This window comes from Geotrypetes seraphini, chromosome 16, assembly GCF_902459505.1.
Source record: "Geotrypetes seraphini chromosome 16, aGeoSer1.1, whole genome shotgun sequence".
NCBI classification, from domain to species: domain Eukaryota; kingdom Metazoa; phylum Chordata; class Amphibia; order Gymnophiona; family Dermophiidae; genus Geotrypetes; species Geotrypetes seraphini.
In genome coordinates, this window is record NC_047099.1 from 19,310,938 (window position 1) to 19,331,324 (window position 20,387).

At 44.3% G+C, this 20,387-nt stretch overlaps 1 protein-coding gene across 12 annotated transcripts in view; it reads right to left on the reverse strand.

Annotated features, from left to right (window-relative positions):
* LOC117350768 (sodium/hydrogen exchanger 10-like) overlaps window positions 1–20,387 on the reverse strand; it is a 753,575-nt gene that overhangs the window by 682,285 nt on the left and 50,903 nt on the right. For 11 of the 12 annotated variants that reach the window (XM_033925346.1, XM_033925349.1, XM_033925353.1 and 8 more), the window contains one exon: window positions 19,919–20,047. The exons of the other annotated variant lie outside the window; for it this stretch is intronic. In XM_033925346.1, coding sequence (XP_033781237.1) covers window positions 19,919–20,047 — 129 coding nt within the window. The remainder of the gene's footprint in view (window positions 1–19,918; window positions 20,048–20,387) is intronic. 12 annotated transcript variants of the gene reach the window in all.

Sequence of the window (20,387 nt, forward strand, 5' to 3'; positions counted from 1 at the left end):
ATACATCCCCCTCCACCCGGTGATTCCACAGCTTCATAAGCAGCCATTCATGGGGTATCTTGTCGAAGGCTTTTTGGAAGTCGAGATAAATGATGTCTATGGGTTCCCCTTTGTCCATCTGGCTGTTTATTCCCTCAAAGAAGTGTAGTAAGTTTGTGAGGCATGACCTTCCCTTGCAGAAGCCATGCTGGCTCGCCCTCAGCTGCCCATTTTTTCTATGTGCTCGCAAATGCTGTCCTTAATCAGTACTTCCATCATCTTACCCGGAACCGAAGTCAAGCTCACCAGCCTGTAGTTTTCCCGGGTCACCTCTCAATCCCTTCTTAAAGATAGGCGTGACATTTGCTATTTTCCAGTCCTCCGGGATCTCCCCAGTTTTCAATGATAGGTTACATATTTGCCAGAGTGTTTCCGCTATTTCCTTTCTCAGTTCTTTTAGTATCCTTGGGTGGATTCCATCCGGGCCCGGTGATTTGTCGCTTTTCAATCTATCTGTCTGTCGGAGGACGTCTTCATGGCTTACCTCTATTTACTCCAGCTTTTCATCTTGATCCCCACTTATGATCTCCTCGGGTTCTGGTACATTGGATGTGTCCTCGCTCGTGATGACCGACGAGAAGAAACTTGTTTAACCTGTCCGCTACCTCTTTTTCTTCCTTTACCACTCCCTTTCTGTCTCCATCATCCAACGGTCCCACTTCCTCCCTCGCCGGTTGTTTCCCCTTCGCGGTTTGAAGTTTCTCACTTCCCCAGCCAGCTTCTCTTCGTATTCTCTTTTTGCTTTCCTAACCACTCGGTGATATTCTTTCTGGTTTTTTTGTGTTCGTTCCGGTTTTCCTCAGTTTGGTCCTTTTTCCATTTTCTGAATGATGTTTTCTTGTCGCCTATCGCCTTCTTCACTTCCTTTGTTATCCACACCCGGTTTTTTGTTCGATTCTGTTTGCACCCTTTCCTAAACCTGGGGACGTACAGGTTTTGTGCTTTTTGCACCGTGTCCTTGAGTAGGGACCAGGCTTTCTCTACAGTCTCCATCTTCCGTGAGCTGTTTCTGAGTCTCTTTCTCACTATTTTCCTCATAGCATCTTAGTTCTTTTCTAAAGTTGAGTGCTGTCACTGTGGTTCTCTTCACTTTTGATGTTCCTATTTCTAATTTGTACTGGATCATGTTGTGATCGCTATTTCCTAGTGGCCCTACTACTACCACCTCCTTTGCGGGTCCCCCTAGTCCGTTGAGGATTAGGTTGAGAATGGCATCTCCTCGTGTCGGTTCCTTGACCAGCTGTTCCATGAAGCAATCCCTCACAGCCTCTAGGAATTTGGTTTCCCTCGTGCTGCTGGAGTGTCCAATACTCCAATCTATCCCAGGGTGGTTGAAATCCCCCAAAACCGTCACCCTTCCGCTTTTGCATTCCTGTCTCAGTTCTGCTTCTAGGTCATTGTCGCTTGCTTCTGGCTGTCCACGTGGGCGATAGTAAAGTCCCAATTTTGTGTCAGCTCCCTTTCTTCCTGGTAACTTAAACCATAGTGATTCCAAACCTTCTGCCCTCGTCGCCGTATCCATCCTGGTCGAGTGAATGGAGTCTTTTATGTATAGCGCTATTCCTCCACCCTTCTTGCATATCCTGTCTTTCCTATACAGTTTATACCCTGGTAGTACTACGTCCCATTTGTTGTCCTCAGACCACCATGTTTCTGTGATTCCAATTATGTCTAGGTCCTCTTTGTTGGCCATGACTTCTAGCTCTCCCATTTTGGTCCGTAGACTCTTTGCATTGGTGTACAAGCAATTTAAGTTTCGGTTTTTTACTTTCCCTGCTGTGTTTCCTCGTGATTTGATTCTCTTGTCGTCCCCCTCCTGGGCTACCAGCCCCTTGAGTTCCATTTTGTTCTTCCCCTTCCCGTGGTGCGTTTTCTTCATCCTCAGCCGGCTTCCTTATTTCTGCATGTCCTTCTAGTTCCTGCTGTTTTTCCTTCTTTTTGCTCTCTATTTTCACTTGTTCCTTGGACCCCTGTAGTTCGTCTTTGAATCCTTCTTCGCATTTTCCCGCTTGTCTTTGAGGCCTACTTTGCATTTTTCCCATTCAGTATCTTCATTTGATACTCCTGTCCGAAGCGTCAACGCCAGATCGACTGTCGGCTTTCCCCCTCTCCTCAGTTTAAAGCCTTGTCTATTGCGCTCTTGACGTTATTCGTCAGCATTCTTGTTCCTGTCGTGCTCAGGTGCAGTCCGTCCCTCCTGTAGAGCTTGTTCTTTCCCCAAAAAGTTGACCGGTTCCTAATAAAGTGGAAACCTTCCTCTTCGCACCATCTCCTCAGCCATGCGTTTATTGCTTGCAGCTCCGTCTGCCTCCTCACATCCGCCCTCGGTACTGGCAGGATCTCTGAGAAAGCTATCTTCCGTGTCCTCAGCTTCAATTTCCTTCCCAGGATCTGGAACTGCTCGGTTAATGTAGTCCTGTTGTAATTTCTTCTGCTGACATCGTTTGTTCCAACGTGGATTATCACCCCTTCTCCCCTACTCTCACCTAAGCCGGTACCTAGAGCTGTCTCCCGCTATTCTCACAGCTCTAAAGGGGAGGGAAGGGGTGAGGAGTTCGCAGGAGTGTTCTGATTCTACTGTTGAGGATTTGTTACCAATTGACAAGCCCTGCCCTGAGAAATCTTTGCCACCAGCCACCCGCCCAGTGCATCAATTACGTCCTGGCAGGTCTGAAAATGATAGGATACCTCCTGATTCTCAAACACGCCCTGTAAGGTCTACCTTCACTTCCGGTGATGTCACTGGACCCACTGATTCTCAAACATGCCCAGTAAAGTCAGTTTCCATTGAGCCTAAACAACCACCAGATGGCGCCAGAGAACCAAAAACTTCTCAATTTGCTCCAAAGAAGTCACATCACAACACTGAGGCTGTGAAGGATACTCAAAAACGAGAAGATGGTCATTTTATACCTCCCTATCACGCTCAGTTGATGAAGGTGTTTAGACAGATGATAGAACCCTTTAGAGAGGGAACCAAGCTAACTATTGAAGCACATCTGCCTCACTACATGAGTTCTTTGAGACTTAGGCCGTCACGGAGGAAGTTGCTCCGCTGGTCCTTTGCTTCTGAGTGTCATGACACGTTACGATCTATAATCGCTGGCACTTCTGACGTGGTATCAGTGGAACATTAACTGAAGAAACGTTATGGTAGATATGCCTATTCCTATGAATCGCGCAAAGCCGCCTTTAACTTGTGCTGCAGGACACAGGAAAATCCACGAGAATTTGCTTTCCGGCTGAAACAAATCTATTTCCCAGAGAGGACTCCTTCTGAGGAAGAACTGGAGTATGGAGAATTCCGAACCATCTTTGCAAAAGCCTTACCTGACTATATGAGTGTGAGTATAGCTGGTATGAAGAATGCCTCTTACTCATCGATACTGGCAATAGCCGAAGATATTTATGATTACCATGTCAGGGCTCCTGATTCAGCACATGCTAAATCTGTGCCCAAAGCACGATCAAAGGAAACGAAGCAAAGTGTAAGCGCCGTTAAGACTTCACTTGCTTTGGAACCCAGTAGCTCTGTAGCTTCCGCACCAGGAAATTCTACACAATGTCCAGCTAAACCGCCTTCACCTTCTGCTGCACCACCCAAAAGGGATGGACCCAAGCAACAGAAGAAGAAATGGCCAAACAAAACAGAAGCGGATGATAGATTGCGCACGCTAGAGGAACAAATGGCTCATATGGCAAATCTTTTCTCCACCCTGGATATTTCTTCCAAACAACCTGCAGTACCTGTCCAGTCTGGAAGGGAGCAGACCCCGAGGAGAGAGGATAAGAATGCTAGTTACAAACCTTCTGGCACTCGAGTGGTCAAGTCAGTGGTGACTGACACCCAGGTTCCCTCCGAAGAAGACCTGGATGGCACACCCGAATTGTCTGAGGAAGATAAAGCATGACTAGTATGACAACCACTTTCTCCACCCATTATTGTATCTTCTGTCCAAATAACATCTTCCGATGCCGCACAAGACATTGATCCGGTATCCTCCAGTGAATTGTCTGAGGACACGGAGTAGCTTCCTTCGTGGGGTTCCATTAAGTCACACAAGTATTTCTCACGCCTATGGGTCAACGGTATACCATACCTTTGCTTCTCCAACAGGTACTGTCCTGTCTCGGTTTACTTGACACGGCTTCCGAAGTGACTTTGATCACTCAGGGACTATTCCACCGTTTGAAGGCTACCCTGTGTACCCAGACTCCACTGAAGATTATTCCCTGTGATTTGTCTTTGGTTGCATATGGACATCAGAACATTGAGACAGTTGGTCAAACCTGGCTTACCTTGCAGTTGGGCAAAATGACTGTCAAACATCCAGTAATTATTACCACTAGTCCAGGAGAGGAGTTTTTGTTTGGAAACGATCTTTTGAAGAGATTGAGGCCTATTTTGGATTACGTCCAAGAAGTGTTCTGGGCCCAGGTTACGCATCCTCTTCCTTACAGGAAGGTTCAGACTGCACACCGGCCCCAGGTCGCCAGCACTGTAGAGCGAAAAGATACTTCAATTTGTATCAATTTCCTGCGTTCAACAGATCCACACATCTTGGAGCTACAGTATGCCAATGCTCCAGAGGGGGGTCCTACAGGCTGTAAGATTGTCAGCGTTCCCAAGGAACAGATATCTGATATTGTTCTCCAGGTTGACCATTTGAAGATTGTTCTGAAGCCTATGTTCCCCGTACCGGAACCACCTCAAGAGACCGTCCAAGAATCCACCTCATCTGGTTCCAGTTCTCTGACTTCCCATCCTTGTCTACTGGCTGTACTTCACCAGGATGATACTGACTTGGCTGTTGCTTTCCACCTGCACGGTTCTGTCCCAGTTCAAGCTCAATTGTTACTTTGTAGTGACATCTCCATGATCAGTGAATCCTTTTTCCGTCGACTTCAGCGACACCTGTTCCGTTTGTTAGGCGCCACTCTACTTACCTACCTAAACCAGGTCAGGGTGTCAAGCCTCTTGTTGGGGTTTGTAGCCTTTCACTGACTCTGGGTTCTAAGACTCTCACTCATCACTTTTCTGTGGTAAGAGGCCTACACACATCTTTGTGTTTGGGATCAGATTGTCTTGTTCGCCTAGGAGTCTACGTTGATTTGGTGAACTATGTGCTTTGGAGTAGATTGCAAGGCACCCCAGTTGAAGGCGTGGACCTGAGGGATGGTCTGAAGGCTGGACAACCCCTTCCTCAACTTAGTGAAGTGGTCTGTGCTGAAGGCGTCAAGGTTCCTGGTCTTGTGCAGGATTTTGCTCTGCCTCTTCGTTTGGCCCATGGTCAATGCATGCTCGATGATATTGGCTTTTTCAACCAAAATCCCTCTTTTCTCGAGCATGGTCTATCTCTAGGTGCTTTACCTTGTCTTGACGTACCTAACTCTTCTTTCCATGTGTTGATTGTCAATGCTCAACCTACTGAAGTCCTACTTTCCACTAGAGAACCTTTGGGTTTTCTTGTGGGTGAATCTTTTCCTGATGTTGAGGTAACTTTGCTTATCATTGGCAGTTTGTCTTCCATTGTCAACCCCTGCCGAACCGTATTCTTACCTCACCTAAAGGACTCATTTCACTGGCCATATGATGCATCAACATCCCATGTAACACTGGAGAATGACTGTTTGATTTTATCCAGGAAGTTAGCTCTGTCTGACCAATCCAAAGCTGTGAATGCCATTGAATCTTCATCTCTGCAAGAACAGATTGAAGACCAAGTGAAAATCTCCTCCAACCAACCTTTTTCTGAGTTTGATGCATGGTAAAGGAACAAGTGGACCTAGCTGATGCGTGCTCTTCCACAGAAGAAAAGGCTCAGTTAGCACAGTTGCTGTACAAATATTGAGACCTGTTTGCAGTGGATTCTTATGACACTGGCCTGACTGACCTACATGTGACAAAGATTCCTACGGATCCACACAGTAAGCCCATCTTTGTGTGTCAGTATAAGATTCCTTTGGCTTCGTATGAGTCCGTGTAAGAAATACTTGATACCCTGGAAGCTAGGGGTATCATTAGGCCTTGTAACAGTACATACAACTCACCCTTGTGGCCAATTCTGAAGAAGAAGAATAGTTGGAGAATTGCCTTGGACTACCGACAGCTAAACAAGCTGGTACCCTTGTCCAGGTGGCCTATGGCCCATCTGGACCAGAATTTGACTACCATCAAAGGAGCTAAGTATTTTACCAGCTTGGATTTAGCGTCTGGATTTTGGACAGTCCCTGTACATCCATCGGATCAATACAAACTAGCATTCACCTTTGGGAAGAAACAGTACACTTGGAATAGAACACCTTTTGGTTTTCTGAACTCTCCTGCAGAGTTCAACATATTTCTCCATAAAGCCCTTCCAGATGCCGAAGCCCGAGGAACTCTGGTCTATGTGGATGACATCTTGATCAAGAGTCCCACCTTTCATAAACACCTGGAATAGGTAGAACATGTGTTCCAACAATTGCAGAATGCAGGAGCTAAATTGACCCTTGCCATGGGGTCAATGAACTACCTATGGTATGAAATTTCCTCTGATGGTCTTCAACCACAGAAGAAAAGGATACAGGCCCTACAACAGTTGAGGAGACCTACCAATTTGACGGAACTTCGTTCCTTTTTGGGGATATGCAACTATTCTCGACAGTTCATAGATCAGTATGCGGAGATCTCTAGACCTTTGGTCACCTTACTGAAGAAGGATGCACCTTGGACTTGGGGTCCTGAACAGGAAGATGCTATGTAAGAGATGAAAGATCAGCTTAGTCGCTTTCTTTGTCTGGCCTACCCTGAGAGTGGTCGTGAATTTTTCATCAACCTGGGATTCTTTGAACACTCTGAGTGCTGTACTGTACGAGAAATACGTCTCTGACAAGCGGGTGGTGGCCTATGCAAGCAAATGCTTCACCGATGTAAAGAAGAAATATTCCGACTGTGAGAAAGCTCTACTCTCAACTGTTTGGGCTTTGCAACATTTTCGGAGTTACAATCAAGGAGAGAAACTCATTGTAGAGTCTTGTCATCAACCCATTAGTTTCTTGGGTAGTGACAGGATCAAGACTGGTCGTGTCACCAATAGCCGAATAGTCTCATGGACTTTGGCTCTCCAAGGATGGCCTTTACAGGTAAAGTATGCTCTGAAACATCGTAACACAGTAGCCCAAGGAATAGCAGAATTGCATGATTGTACAGAACAAGATTCTTTTACAGGTATACCAGAACCTGATGTTCCACCAGAAGAGGAGGAACTCCATTGTCATAATCTTTATGATGAATAGCTCTGTGCCAATATACCTCAGGTTTACGTGGACGGTTGTGCCTTCCACCAGGCCTCGGTCCATGATTTGGTCTCAGGCGTAGGTGTAGTATGGAATGTAGACACATCTATTGAAACCTTGAAGTATCGATTGGGTGCCAAAACCAACCAATACGCGGAGATTGTAGCAGCTTTGATTGCTGTACAGTCTTCGGTACAGAAGGGGATCCCAGAACTGATTATCTGTACAAATTCTGATTATGTGTCAGAATTTTGTGTCTCACTTACCCGTGTGGAAAAAGGACATGTTAAATTCCAAAGGAAAGCCTGTCCATCATGGAGACTTGATTCTAGCCTTAGATCAATTGGTACGAGATAATGACATGAACATCTATTAGAAGAAAGTGAAAGGTCATGCCAAGGTTAATAGTCTTGACAAGATCGGAAATGACCTTGCAGATCAACTGGCCATAGAAGGTGCTTTGTCAGGTGAACTATGGCAATGCCCTGAAGAGTTGTTCTCGATGGTGCATGCTATTACTCGATGCCAAGCAAAACAGGTAGCTGAAACACCTGTATTGCAGTGGGGCAATGATGTCCCTTCCTTTGATCTTGTAACTGCCCAGAAGAAAGATTCTGTCCTGGGAAAGTTCTATCCAACTTCATACAGAATCCACAGGAACATCCATTGTCTGAAGACGACCAGAAGGATGAAGAACTGAGGAAACTCCACACCTCCAGAGAGAAAATTTCGATTCACCAGGACCTGCTCACTCGGACGAGTAAGCATGGTATCGTGCAGTGGGTTGTACCCCGTGCATATCGAGGAATCATGTTGCAACATGCCCATGATGAACCTTGTACGAGGCATAGAGGTGAAGAAGTTACCTATGAGACACTAAAGCAAGTGGCCTACTGGCTTCATATGCGGCAAGATGTGCAGTTATATACGAGAGGTTGTTTGACTTGTCTATTTCAACCCTCTACACCAATTCACCGAGCACCCTTGAGAAAGAAGGGTTTGGTCATGCTCTGGTCCGACATCCAGATTGATTGGATTGGCCCAGTGGTTCGTTCCTCCCGTGGTAATTAAGTACATGCTGACTGTCACCTGTTTATTTACCAAGTGGATTGAGTGCTTGCCTGCACCGAATTGTACTGCGGAGACTACAGCTACCTTGCTACTGAATCACGTGTTCAGTAGATCGGTGTTGCCCATGCGAGTGGACTCAGACCAAGGATCCCATTTCACTGCTGATGTGATGCGACACATGTGGAAGATGCTCGGAGTAAAAAGTAAATTGCACATAGCTTACCACCCTCAATCATCGGGACAAGTGGAAAGAGCGAATCGTACCATCATCACCATCCTGAAGAAGTACGTGTCTACCTCTGGTAAGGATTGGGACATGAAGTTACCTTTAGTACTGATGGCTATTCGTGCTACACCTCACGTTTTACGGGGGTGGCGCCTTTTGAAATGACAGGTAGAGAAATGACATTACCAATTCATTTGCTGTATAAAACTAACGATGTAATGAATATGTCACCCATTAGCCGATGAAGAGTAATAACAATCGGTGGTTTTTACCCTGATGGTTGTCTGAAGGTCCACACAATCTAGCTATACCATCATATGAGTATCTAATATAATAAAATGCTAAGCACGCATGCGCACTCCTATCTGCGTGTTGCCTGATCTGTATGTCCGTGGAGGAAGGAGTGCGCATGCACACCTACAACTGCCCCACACAGGCGGTAACTGTTGTTTCTTAAGGTATACAGTAATTCCGTCCGTCGAAAGCATAGGGAGCGGCTGTCTCTTAGGGTACCATAGAAACTGTGGGGGGAGAGGCAGCCGTCTCTTGGGACATGACAGAGCCGGGGGGGGGGGGGAGGAGGCAGCTGTCTAATGGAGCCTATCGGAAGTTAAGAGATAGAGTCACAGACCGCCAAAAATATCGGCCCGCCCCCTGACAGAGGTATGAAACTTAATCAATATACCTCTACAGCCGGCAAACCCAAAACCTTTACATACGGCAAACCCTAAAACCGTCGACCACACCTCACCCCTCTCATTAGCACTGATCAACTGCTGTTCAATATGCATCAAATCTATACTGGTACAAAATCTCTTATTAAACCACAAAATAGATATATTCTGTTTGACTGAAGCATGGCTCACTGATTCAGATGCCTACTATTTAAATCAGGGATCTCAAAGTCCCTCCTCGAGGGCCGCAATCCAGTCGGGGTTTCAGGATTTCCCCAATGAATATGCATTGAAAGCAGTGCATGCACATAGATCTCATGCATATTCATTAGGGAAATCCTGAAAACCCAACTGGATTGCGGCCCTCAAGGAGGGACTTTGAGACCCCTGATTTAAATCAAGCAACCCCACGAGGCTACAGTTACCACTTAAATAATCGTGAATCCCGCCGAGGCGGAGGATTAGCAATTATCTACTCAACTGCCATGGCCTTAACTGCAAAAGTTAGCCCCACTATCGCATCTATAGAAACTCTACACTTCAAACTGGCCTCCAAACCAGACTTGGAATTTCTATTGCTCTACCAACCACCTCCAGTAACAGGAATGGTGGATCAAAAAAATGGAGCGTGAGAGCCACAGAAGGTGAAGCGGGGTTGTGACTGTTCAGGTATGTACTCTGGTATTTCCATTTGGCTTGAGAGTAATAATATTAGCTGTAATAATTTGTAGACTAAAGGCTGAGCGAGGCCCCGAAGGGCAAGAGGTGCCCTGTCTCTGTATATAGCAGCTTTCAAGCAAGAATGTTATGTAGTTAAATAGAGTAGCTGTTTGGAGGTGGTCCGAAGAGTAAAGAGAAAGGGAGAGCTCCGCAGAGGCAAGAGATGCTGGATTCGGGGGGGGGGGAGGGAGTGGGAGAAGGGCGAGATGTTGGAGTCAAATGAGGAAAGGAGAAAGAGACTCAGGGATGATGTAAGGGAAGGAGAGATATCAGATTTGGGAGATGGATGTGAAGGACAGAGGGGCTACAAGGGGGACAGGGAGAGATAGACTAGGGAGGATGGAGGGAGCAGGAGAGAGAGAGATGGCCTTGGGGAACTACAGAGGGGACAGGAAAGGGAAAGATGGCAAAAGGGGTACAACAGGGTCAGAGAGAGATGGTAGAGGGGGGGGAAAGGAGAGATGGAAATGGTAGGACCGCTGCTGCTTTGGGGCACTGAGGGAGGAGGGGTTGGTACGTCAGGACCGCTGCTGCCGCCTCAGGTAATTAATTGGGGTCCAGGAGGCCAGATGGAGGGCCATGGGTGGGGTCAGGGTATAGGCGGGGCTATTCTAGCACACGTTACTGTAACAAATGTAACGGGCTAAAATACTAGTTTATCATAATACTCCCAACAGTTTTCACTATTTTTGACTAGTGTCCACTATATCATGCATTGCTAGTTCTTAATGTGAAATAATTAGGACAGTCATATTATATGATATTACCCATTTACGTCAACATCTACAGGGTGCATTTTCCTTTGCCCAGAAAAATCTGGAAATTGCTGCTAAAGGTAGAAAAGCCTACTATGATCATAGGACTACCACAAAGGAATACCAAATTGGCGACAAGGTATTCTATTACAATTTTGGCAAAACCAAGACCAAAGAAAGTAAATTTTTGCCAAGCTGGCATGGTCCATGCCCTATAGTGGAAAAAGCTTCACTATCAAATTTGCACCAAGTTAAATTCTCAAGGTGAAGATGTTCTTAAATGGGTCCACATTAATCAACTGAGACCATGTCATCCCAGTAAATTTGCCCAGGATGAAACCATTGTTGTGATGAATGACATTAACCTAGCAACAGCCTAGGCTGTTCTCTCTTTCTGTTTTTCAGATGGCGAAAAGAGTTCTGCAGATGCTGCTCCTGGTTGTCCTGCTGATTGGAGTTGTTACCAATGTGATTGATCCAGGTCCGCAGTCCCGTGTTGTCCTCCAAGATTCTCCTGGTTTCTTACTCTTCCCGGTCCAGATCTTTCTCCAGCACATCTTCTTTCGATGTTTCTCTATTCTATTTGGACTCTACTCCTACTGAGACTGAATTGGAAATCCTGGATGGGTTCTGTGGACATCCCATCAACTTTACCCTTGAAATGGAAAAATTTCTATTGTCTAAACCTTCCCATACTATTGAACTGAAAGTTGATAACGATAACCTTCATGTTGCGGACTATTATGTTGGTTCCTCCAGTGTACATGAAGTTGTTCGTACCTACAGTGTTGACCTTATCACTGTTATTCCACTTTTTACCATCCTGTGGGTTATCCTGTTTTGGTCCTCTGTTTTTGCAATCTATGAGACCATCCAGATTCGACGCCTTCTTCGTCTTAGACCATCACCTCTGGACTTAAGAATGCATGATTACATTTGGGCTATGAATGAGCAATTTTGCTAGCCGTATTTTTGATTTTGATTTTTCTGTCTTAACTTTTGCTCTGGCATACCTTTTGTGCCTTGCTTTTTAGTTATAATTTTTTATTTTATCATATATTGCCATTTATTAGTGATATTGTATCATTTATTTGGCTTGGGTTTCTTATACTTTAGCCCTAGCCTTTATGATTATTCTACATTGATTATTGATGTCTTTGATTTATTGCTGATTTTGATGGTATTGCTTATGTTTATTCATTTTTAGTATAACCTTGGGTCTTGACGATCCTTTCCTATTAGTTAGGTTGAAGGTGAAATAGACTCCATTGAAGTTATTTCTCCTTCAAGGGGGGGGACTGAAGGGGTGTTTCCTTATTTGCACCTGAAGGTTAGGCCTCTCTGACATCAAGCCTGAACCATTGTTTGCAAGAAATCATTCCAGCCTAAACCTTGCAAGAAGAGAAAGAAGAAAACATCTTTGCTGTTTCTGCCTGATGCATTCTGGGTATGTACCAGAACTGTATTCTAGTCAAGGACATCCAGTTATGCTACATGCTCAGCCTGTTTCTGGATTGGTCCGGAGAGGTCATCTGACGAGATCCAAGTGAAATGTGCTAATTATAATTTAGTCTGTGTTAGGATATGAGTGAACTTGTATCTTATCATAGGTTTCGCTCCACGCACATCTTCTATAATAATTAAGACCTGAAAAGTTACCTCTTGTGACTCTCTGCCTGAGAGAGAGCAAAACTGGACTTTAAACAGATCTGGATTCCATCACATAAAGGAAACCTTTGCTGCCAACCTAAGTTACAGCTTCTCCAGTTGCTGATGGACTGTTCCTAAACAGAAGGATCTCCATACCTGCTGAGCGGAGGAAAGACGTCTTCCATTTCATCTGATTCTGTGCTACGGCCTAATTGGATGGTGAGATTAAGGAATTATATGTCTTTTCAGCTGGGTTAGAGAGGGAATCCTATTGTCTTTAGGATAAGGATTTGTAAAGCTAATCTTGGTGATAAACTGTAAAAGTTTGCTGCTAATCAGGAATTGTTATTATAAGGAATTATTTAGTGTGTAACAACTAGTTTTACTCATTTATCTAGCAAGTGTAGTGTGATAATTATGTACTGGGTTTCATATATGTATTCGGATATTTTGTGAACAATAATTAGTTATTGCTGCTGGCTTATGAACTATATTTTTCTATTTTCATAATAAAAGTATTTTAGAACGCCTGGGTCTCAATGCTTCTTAGTATAAACTGGCAAAATAACGAACCTTGGGTAAGGATATTATGGTTTCCCCTAGAAAAGTAACAGGCACCTATTTGTTTATGTAACTGATTAGTTATCCATAAATCTTACTACAGCAGCCTGGGTCGAAGATGAAGCTTCGGCAGGAAAAAAGGCATCAAAGGAATAAGAAGACTTGGACGAAGCAATCGAAACCGCTACATCCTCGAGGTGTGGAAGTGGAGACCTCGATCGAGGAGTCAGCGGTCTAGTCAAAGTAGGAGTAGATCGAGGCTTAGTTGAAGAGGGACGTTCTTTAGAAGAAGAACTATACCTGGAAATATGCCTCAATGAAGGCCTCGATCTTTGGTGAGAACGGTGTTTGGAAGCAGATCTCGAAGAACGAGGAGACTTCGTCTCGGAGACAGAAGCAGCCAATGCCATCAAAGAATAGAAAGGACTGGAGGCTGTAGAGCGAAGCTCCAGAGGCTTGATGGAGGAACCTCGGTGCACTCCCAAAGACTCTGTTCCTTGTATAGAGTGTGAGGATTCCTGCCGAGGCACTTGTAAAGATTCTACTCCTTGCTTCACGTGCTTGGATGCCAGACCAGACACTCGCAGACTCTGCTCCCTGCAAAGAGTGTGTAAACTCAGACTGAGGCAAAGGAAGCGGCTCGACCTCGCAGGAGTCTGCTGAATGCCCAGGCTGGATGAGAGGAAGAAGCTTCGGTCCCATATTAGTAAGGAACTGAATGAATTGCTTCTCCAACATGGTCTGACAAGAAGCTGGCAAGGATGGATCCATGTCTGAAACAAGACCACCTGCTTTGGCTGGAGGTTCCACCAAGGCAGTGTAAATGTGCTTCGACTTGGAAGTCGTAGGCACTTTAAGCACCACTGCTGGAACTTTCTGCTGAGCTATCTGACCTGAGGAAACAGGGGAAGATACAGCAGATGTCGTCAAAGAGAGAGCCACTGCAAACGAGGAAGGTCTGATGAGGCTCGAGGTGGAAGCAGTAGAAGCAGGAGGAGTCTCGGTCGAAGGTGAGGCCGAGGTCGCCTTCGAAGTTGAGGGATCAGAGGAAGAATCCATCCCGAAGAGCTTCTCTATCAAAATATGACGACGTTTAAGAGCTCGAGGTTGAAGAGTAGCACAGCGCTCGCACGACTTCGGTTGATGATCCGGCCCAAGGCACTTGAGGCAGCGTCTGTGAGGGAAATCACATGCTGGCACTGGCTACACTTCTTGAAACCTGTTACTGGCCAGGACATAAAAGGAAAAAACGGCCGCCGCAAAATCGAAACCCTTGGGCTGCAGCCGAGCGGCCTTCCCTGGCAGACAAACGGAAGTTGGAAAAAAATTTTTTTTTTTTTTTTTTTTTTTAAATTTATTTATCATTTTAATGCATCCTATACAAGAGAAGAGCAAGATGGCGTCAGGAGCAGGACGCTGAGAGAAGCACTCCCGTCTTGAAAGGAAAAAATTTCTTTATTCTACTTCTAAAAACGACAATTTCATGCCTAAAAGAAGAGGGAAACCGAGGGGTATCCCTCCACCTACCCCGGGCTTCTCGACGCCGAGGCAGACTGTGATAACAGCATTCACAGTCCCCTCTTCCATGTCGGGCGTTTCCGCTGCTGTGGAATCGGGAACCCATAGCTTGGACGGCGAGATGTCGCTCTCGTTGAGCCCGCGAGGACCGCATACCCCTCCCAATCCCGGAGAATCTTCGCTGCAGCGGAGCTGGCGGGAGGGCTCCCCCGGAGTGTGGGGTGAGGCTTGCTCTCTCTCCGAAGTTGACCCGGAAGTGGAACATGCAGCAGACACGCTGACCCCGACGTTGGAGAGGCAGCGTTCTGGGGGAGAGGAGCCGTTGGTGACCGGCAGTGGGGAGGTTGCAGGAGCCCAGACTTCCATCGCTGGAGCAGGAGCCGTGCTTGGGTTGGCTGGTGTCCCCCTCCTTGGACCGTTGGTAAAACCACAGGCTGTTACTCTGGACTCCATTTGGACTGCAATTGAGAATCTTCACCTGGTATGTTCTAACTTTGTTACTATGACCCAGAATTCTACCTCCAGGATAAGCTCCTTAGAGAATATTACTCAGCAACACCAAGTGGAATTAAAAAACTTAGATAAAGCAACAACAGAGACTAAGAATCTAATTACCAAACAAACAACAGAAAAAATGATGATTTTGAGGAAGATTGAAAACCTGGAAAATCAGCAGAAAAATTTAAATTTGAGGATTCTTAATTTTCCGGTTGCCAAGTTTATGTCTCCTAAAGAACTCTTTAAGAACTTTATGTTGAATGTCTTAAATGTACCTGAAGTAAGTCTTCCCCCGATACAAAGAATTTACTATATAAAACAAGTGCAGAAAGAAAAAGCTACAGCAGATGAAAATGCTCAATTAGATGTTTCTGATATTCTGCAATCTTCTGACATTGAAATTCAGGGAAGAGCAACTTTATTGGTCTCGTTGGTATTTCTTCAAGATAAAGAGATGTTGCTGAAATTATATTTCAATTTAAAGCAGATTTCCTATTTGGGGGAAAGGGTATATATATTTCCTGATGTTTCAAGGTGGACGCAGTCCAGAAGGAAAGAATTTCTGTTACATAGATCAAAGGTGATTGCTTTGGGGGCAAGTTTTCAGTTGCGATTTCCTTGTAAATGTTTTATTTCCTATCAAGGAAGTAAATATATGTTTTTCGAACCTTCCCAATTAGGTTTTTTCCTTGAAGGTAAAGGTATCTCTACACAGTCCGAATGATACAGGTTAATAATGCGGTTAAGTTTATTTTGGATAGGTAAGATCTGACTGCTCTATTTCTTAAAGTTTTTAGTTTCCTTTGTATATTCCCCTTTCCCGAGGGGTTTTACTTTCATCTTGTCTCTTCTCCTTAAGTTGTGGACTGTATTATATGATTTATATGGATGTTTGAATTTCAATTCTTGGTATGTAATATGACTAAGAGAATAATATATTTCTGTATTTCTTTAAACATCTTGTATAAAAAATTTTTTTTAAACTAGAAATAAGAAATAAAGTAACAGCGATTTGTGAAGAAAAAAAAATACAAACCGCGGTTCAGAGAAGGCACGAAGTAACAAAGTTAAACGCAGATAATCAAAGACGGACTTCTCGGCTCCGCGGAAAACTGAGAACTGAGGAGACGCGCCCTAAGCTGAGTGGGAAGGCATTCGCTCATGCACAGTGCGGTCGACTCGAAACTTTGAGTTTCTTCAAGCAAGTATGCTTGCGAGCTTCCGCATCCGGGCTCCGCTGATGACATTATCCATATGTGAGAATAGGCTGCCTGCTTGTCCTGGGATAAAAGGAGTAATATTTACTCTGATTAAACGATCCTCCACGTGCGCTGCCGACAGCTGATTCAGCATCCTCGCTCTGATGAGGCTCACCTCTGAAGAGGATCACCGTAGCTGTAATAGACGTGAATGGGAGAACCAGGAGGACGCATCCCTGCTCATCAAAATGTGGATACGGAAGCCTGTGGCTGCTCCCACTGTCAGCGATGCACATGGAGGGATCACTCAGTCAGGGTAAGTATTACTGCTTTTTTGGGTTCCTCTCCACAGTGTCCCTTTAATGACGGTTTATTATTAGATATATAAATCTTCTATATTAGTGATTGCAGATTTGGGACCTGCTCAACCTTTTTTTTGTTCATCGGCTAGTGTTAGTGTTTGTGCGGCCCCAGAAAAAAAATTTTCAGCCAATGCAGCCCAGGGAAGCCAAAAGGTTGGACACCCCTGCCCTAATCCCTCCTTCAGACTGCACTACAACTATGCTAATGAGCTGGAACCAAGTCATTACCAACACATTGGACACACTCACTCCCCTCCACTCTTGAAAAACAAAACCAAACCATAACTACCCCTGGTTCACCAAATCTCTGAGATCAGATAAACAACTATGCAGGCGTCTGGAAAGAAAATGGCAAAAAAGTGGAACACTAGAACACTATGGCGAGAGGCAAAAAACAAATACAAAATCAACATATCAGAGGCCAAAAAGAACTACTATGCCAGCAAACTAGGCACCAAAACGTTAAATAACAAGAAACTATTTCACCTGATGCGACAGCTCTCAACCCCACCGGCACTAGAACCCAAAGGACAACCCAACAAAATCAGCGCTCAGGATCTAGCAGACTTCTTTCTCAACAAAATCAAAACTGTACAATCAGAGGTAGCCAACTCAATCCCCACCGAGACACACATTCTCAGTACATCTCAACACACCCCTGAACCCCCCATAGCAGACCAAATCTGGACCTCATTCTCCAATCTGTTTATCCCTGACACAAAAAAACTATTATCCAAACTATCCGTGCGCTGCAGCTCCCTAGACAACTGTCCCTCTTACCTTCTCATTGCCGCTCTTGGACAATCACCACTTGGATCACCAACCTACTCAATAACTCCCTAAACAAAGGCCACTTGCCAAAGACAATGAAAAAGATTGCCCTCATCCCGATACCAAAATCACCAAAGGCAGATCTCTCTTTGGCTTCAAATTATAGACCTATCGCCGGCATACCCATTTTCACAAAAATCATTGAGATTCACATAAGTAAACAACTCACAATTTACATGGAGCAACACTCATGCCTCCACCCTACCCAATTCGGATTCCGTCAACAACACAGCACAGAGCTTCTCCTCCTCACCTTAATCACAAAAACCAAACAACTGATCAGCACAGGATGCCAAGCAATACTTCTCCACTTCAATATTTCAGCAGCCTTCGACTCAGCTGACCACCATTTACTACTAACAAAACTATCAGAAATAGGCATAACAGGCACTAAAATGGTTCTCAGATTTCCTAAAAAAACAGAGAATATATAGTCAATAAGAGCGGAGAGACCTCCAACCCCTAGAAAGCCTTCTATGGTGTGCCACAAGGCTCCCCACTCTCCCCCATCCTATTCAATCTCTTCATGAACTCTCTAGGTAACATCAAATTCGAAGATGAAAGCATAATGTCATATGCAGATATTTTTCTCCTTATTCCCATAACCAAAAATCAATCAGACTTACCCAACAAAATCTCACACAATATTGAAAAAATCCAAAATTAGGCAGCAACCAACAAACTGAAACTAAACACAACTAAAACCAAAGTTCTATACTTCCACACAGCCCAGAAAACTGCACCTACAAGCATCACCCTTCGATCAGGCGAAACCCTCTTCATAGACGAGTCCTCCAAAATCCTAGGTTGTATACTAGACTCCACTCTAACCATGGAACCCCTCATATATCTAGTCTCCGAAACAAATCCCTCTACACCCTGAGACAATTAAGGCTAATCAGACCTTACTTTCACCAATACCACTTTGCCTTAATCGTACAACTGATGATCCTACCACAACTGGACTTCTGTAACTCCATCTACATGGGAATCAACACTGCTCTAATTCACAAATTGCAACTCATCCAAAACACTGCCGTAAGACTTATCTTCAACCTGAGAAAATATGACTCAGTCACAACCTTCATCAAACAAATGCACTGGCTACCCATCCCATCACGTATAACATTAAAAATATCTTGCATCATTCATCGCATACTTTATGGAAACTCTGCGGTCCCACTCATCCAGCTCTTCTCAATAGCATGGTCTACTTCTCACAGAACCCTCAACTGGATGCTACTAAATCTCCCATCCACTAAAGAGCTTCACTATAAACGAGTTTTCCACTCCATGCTCATCTTTCTAGGAGTCAAAACTTGGAATGGCCTTACAGAAAGGACCAGAACTAAGCCTTGCCACATCATCTTCCAAAGAAAACTGAAAACCCATCTGTTCGATACTTAATCTCCTTTACCCTCTCCCTTTCCCCTTCCTCTTCTCTCTGCTCTTTTTCTCTCCCCTTCCTCTCCCTCCTACCTATCCACCTCCTCTCTCTCCCTTCTTACCTCTCTTTACAGTCACTTGGAGCCTGTAAAGGTATGAGCGACACACAAATAGAAGATTAGATTAGATAGTGGAAAAGACCCTTGCCTCAAACAAGTAACACATCAGTCCAGGACCCTTCAGTCTTCAGGCTGCCAGGCAGGCCAATGCCAGGCAGACCTCAGACCCCATGGACATTAGCTCCACCACAGGGGGAGGAAAAATTCAGTCACACCTGTCAAAGCCCTCCCAGAACTTCATAGGGCCAAACAGTTTGTGTTCAAGTGTCTTGCTCCCAGGGGAATGATCCCCAAACTTCTAAACTGTTAGTGCAGGCTGGCTAGACAAGTTCCTTTATGTCTGCCATACCAGCAGCAGACAGCTTGTCAGAGGGTCTTTGTTCTCTTCCAGGCAGGGCTGCCCTAGAGCCACTAACAGCCTCTTGAGCACCGCCTCAAAGTTGGATTTAAAAAAAACAAAAAAAACAAAAATATAAACTTCTCAGAACAGATCAGAAAAGCAAATTACAGCTCATTTGCAGAAGGGAAAAATTGAAGAGAGATAGTACAGACCATTGATGAAGGAGGTAGAGATGAAGAAAAATTGTATGATTCCTTCTGCAATAGCTCGCAATTGGGGGAAATTAACCTACTTGTCAGGATTCATATATCCTGTTTAACAGAATGAAGATTTATTAGACATTATATCCTGGGATGCAAATTTAGCAAAAAAGCCTCTGAGTTCACATCAATTACAGAGGGAGAGAGTACACTAACTTCTTCTCATTGTTAAACAAGTTCTCCAGTCTCTAGTCCAACCATTAAGGGACTGACTAAATCTGGATAAATTTCTGTAGCCACACTGGGGAGACTAGGTGGTGAGCATGGATCAGGCTCAAAGTTGGGGCATCCAAACTACTTCCATCCATGGAACCTTCGGTCTTTCCCAGTATAACAACTCTTATATTCCTAAAGGTTTTCTCCATGATATTGCAAAGTCATTCTCTTTTTTCTGTTATGAACTCAAAATCATACAAAAAAAAGAATCCTACCTGACAACAGGATTTCCAAAACATATGAGGGCCCATTTCATAAGCTACATTGAATATTAAGACTGGTGTGAACACACGAATAAGTAAAACAGGGCATATTTTTCTCAAATTTGACGTAAAATCGGTAACCTAATAATAAAAAAAATACAATACAATTAAAATTGTACCATACCACTGATTTCTTAGCATTCTAAAATGTTTTTAAAAATTTCACAATTCTGTATTTACAGTATTATTTTTTAGTTCTTAAATGAGTACTTAGATCACCAAAGAGAAATTTGAATTTGCCTGTTAATTTCCTTTCCTTGCATCCTGACAGATAAGTCCAAACTTGTAGGTTTTACCTCCCTGCCAGCAGATGAAGAACCAAACTACCAAACTTTCACCATGTCCTTGCATATGAGTAATATGAAGGAGATCATGTCCTTACCTTGATAATATCTTTCTCAGTAGATAGGTGAGACATTCC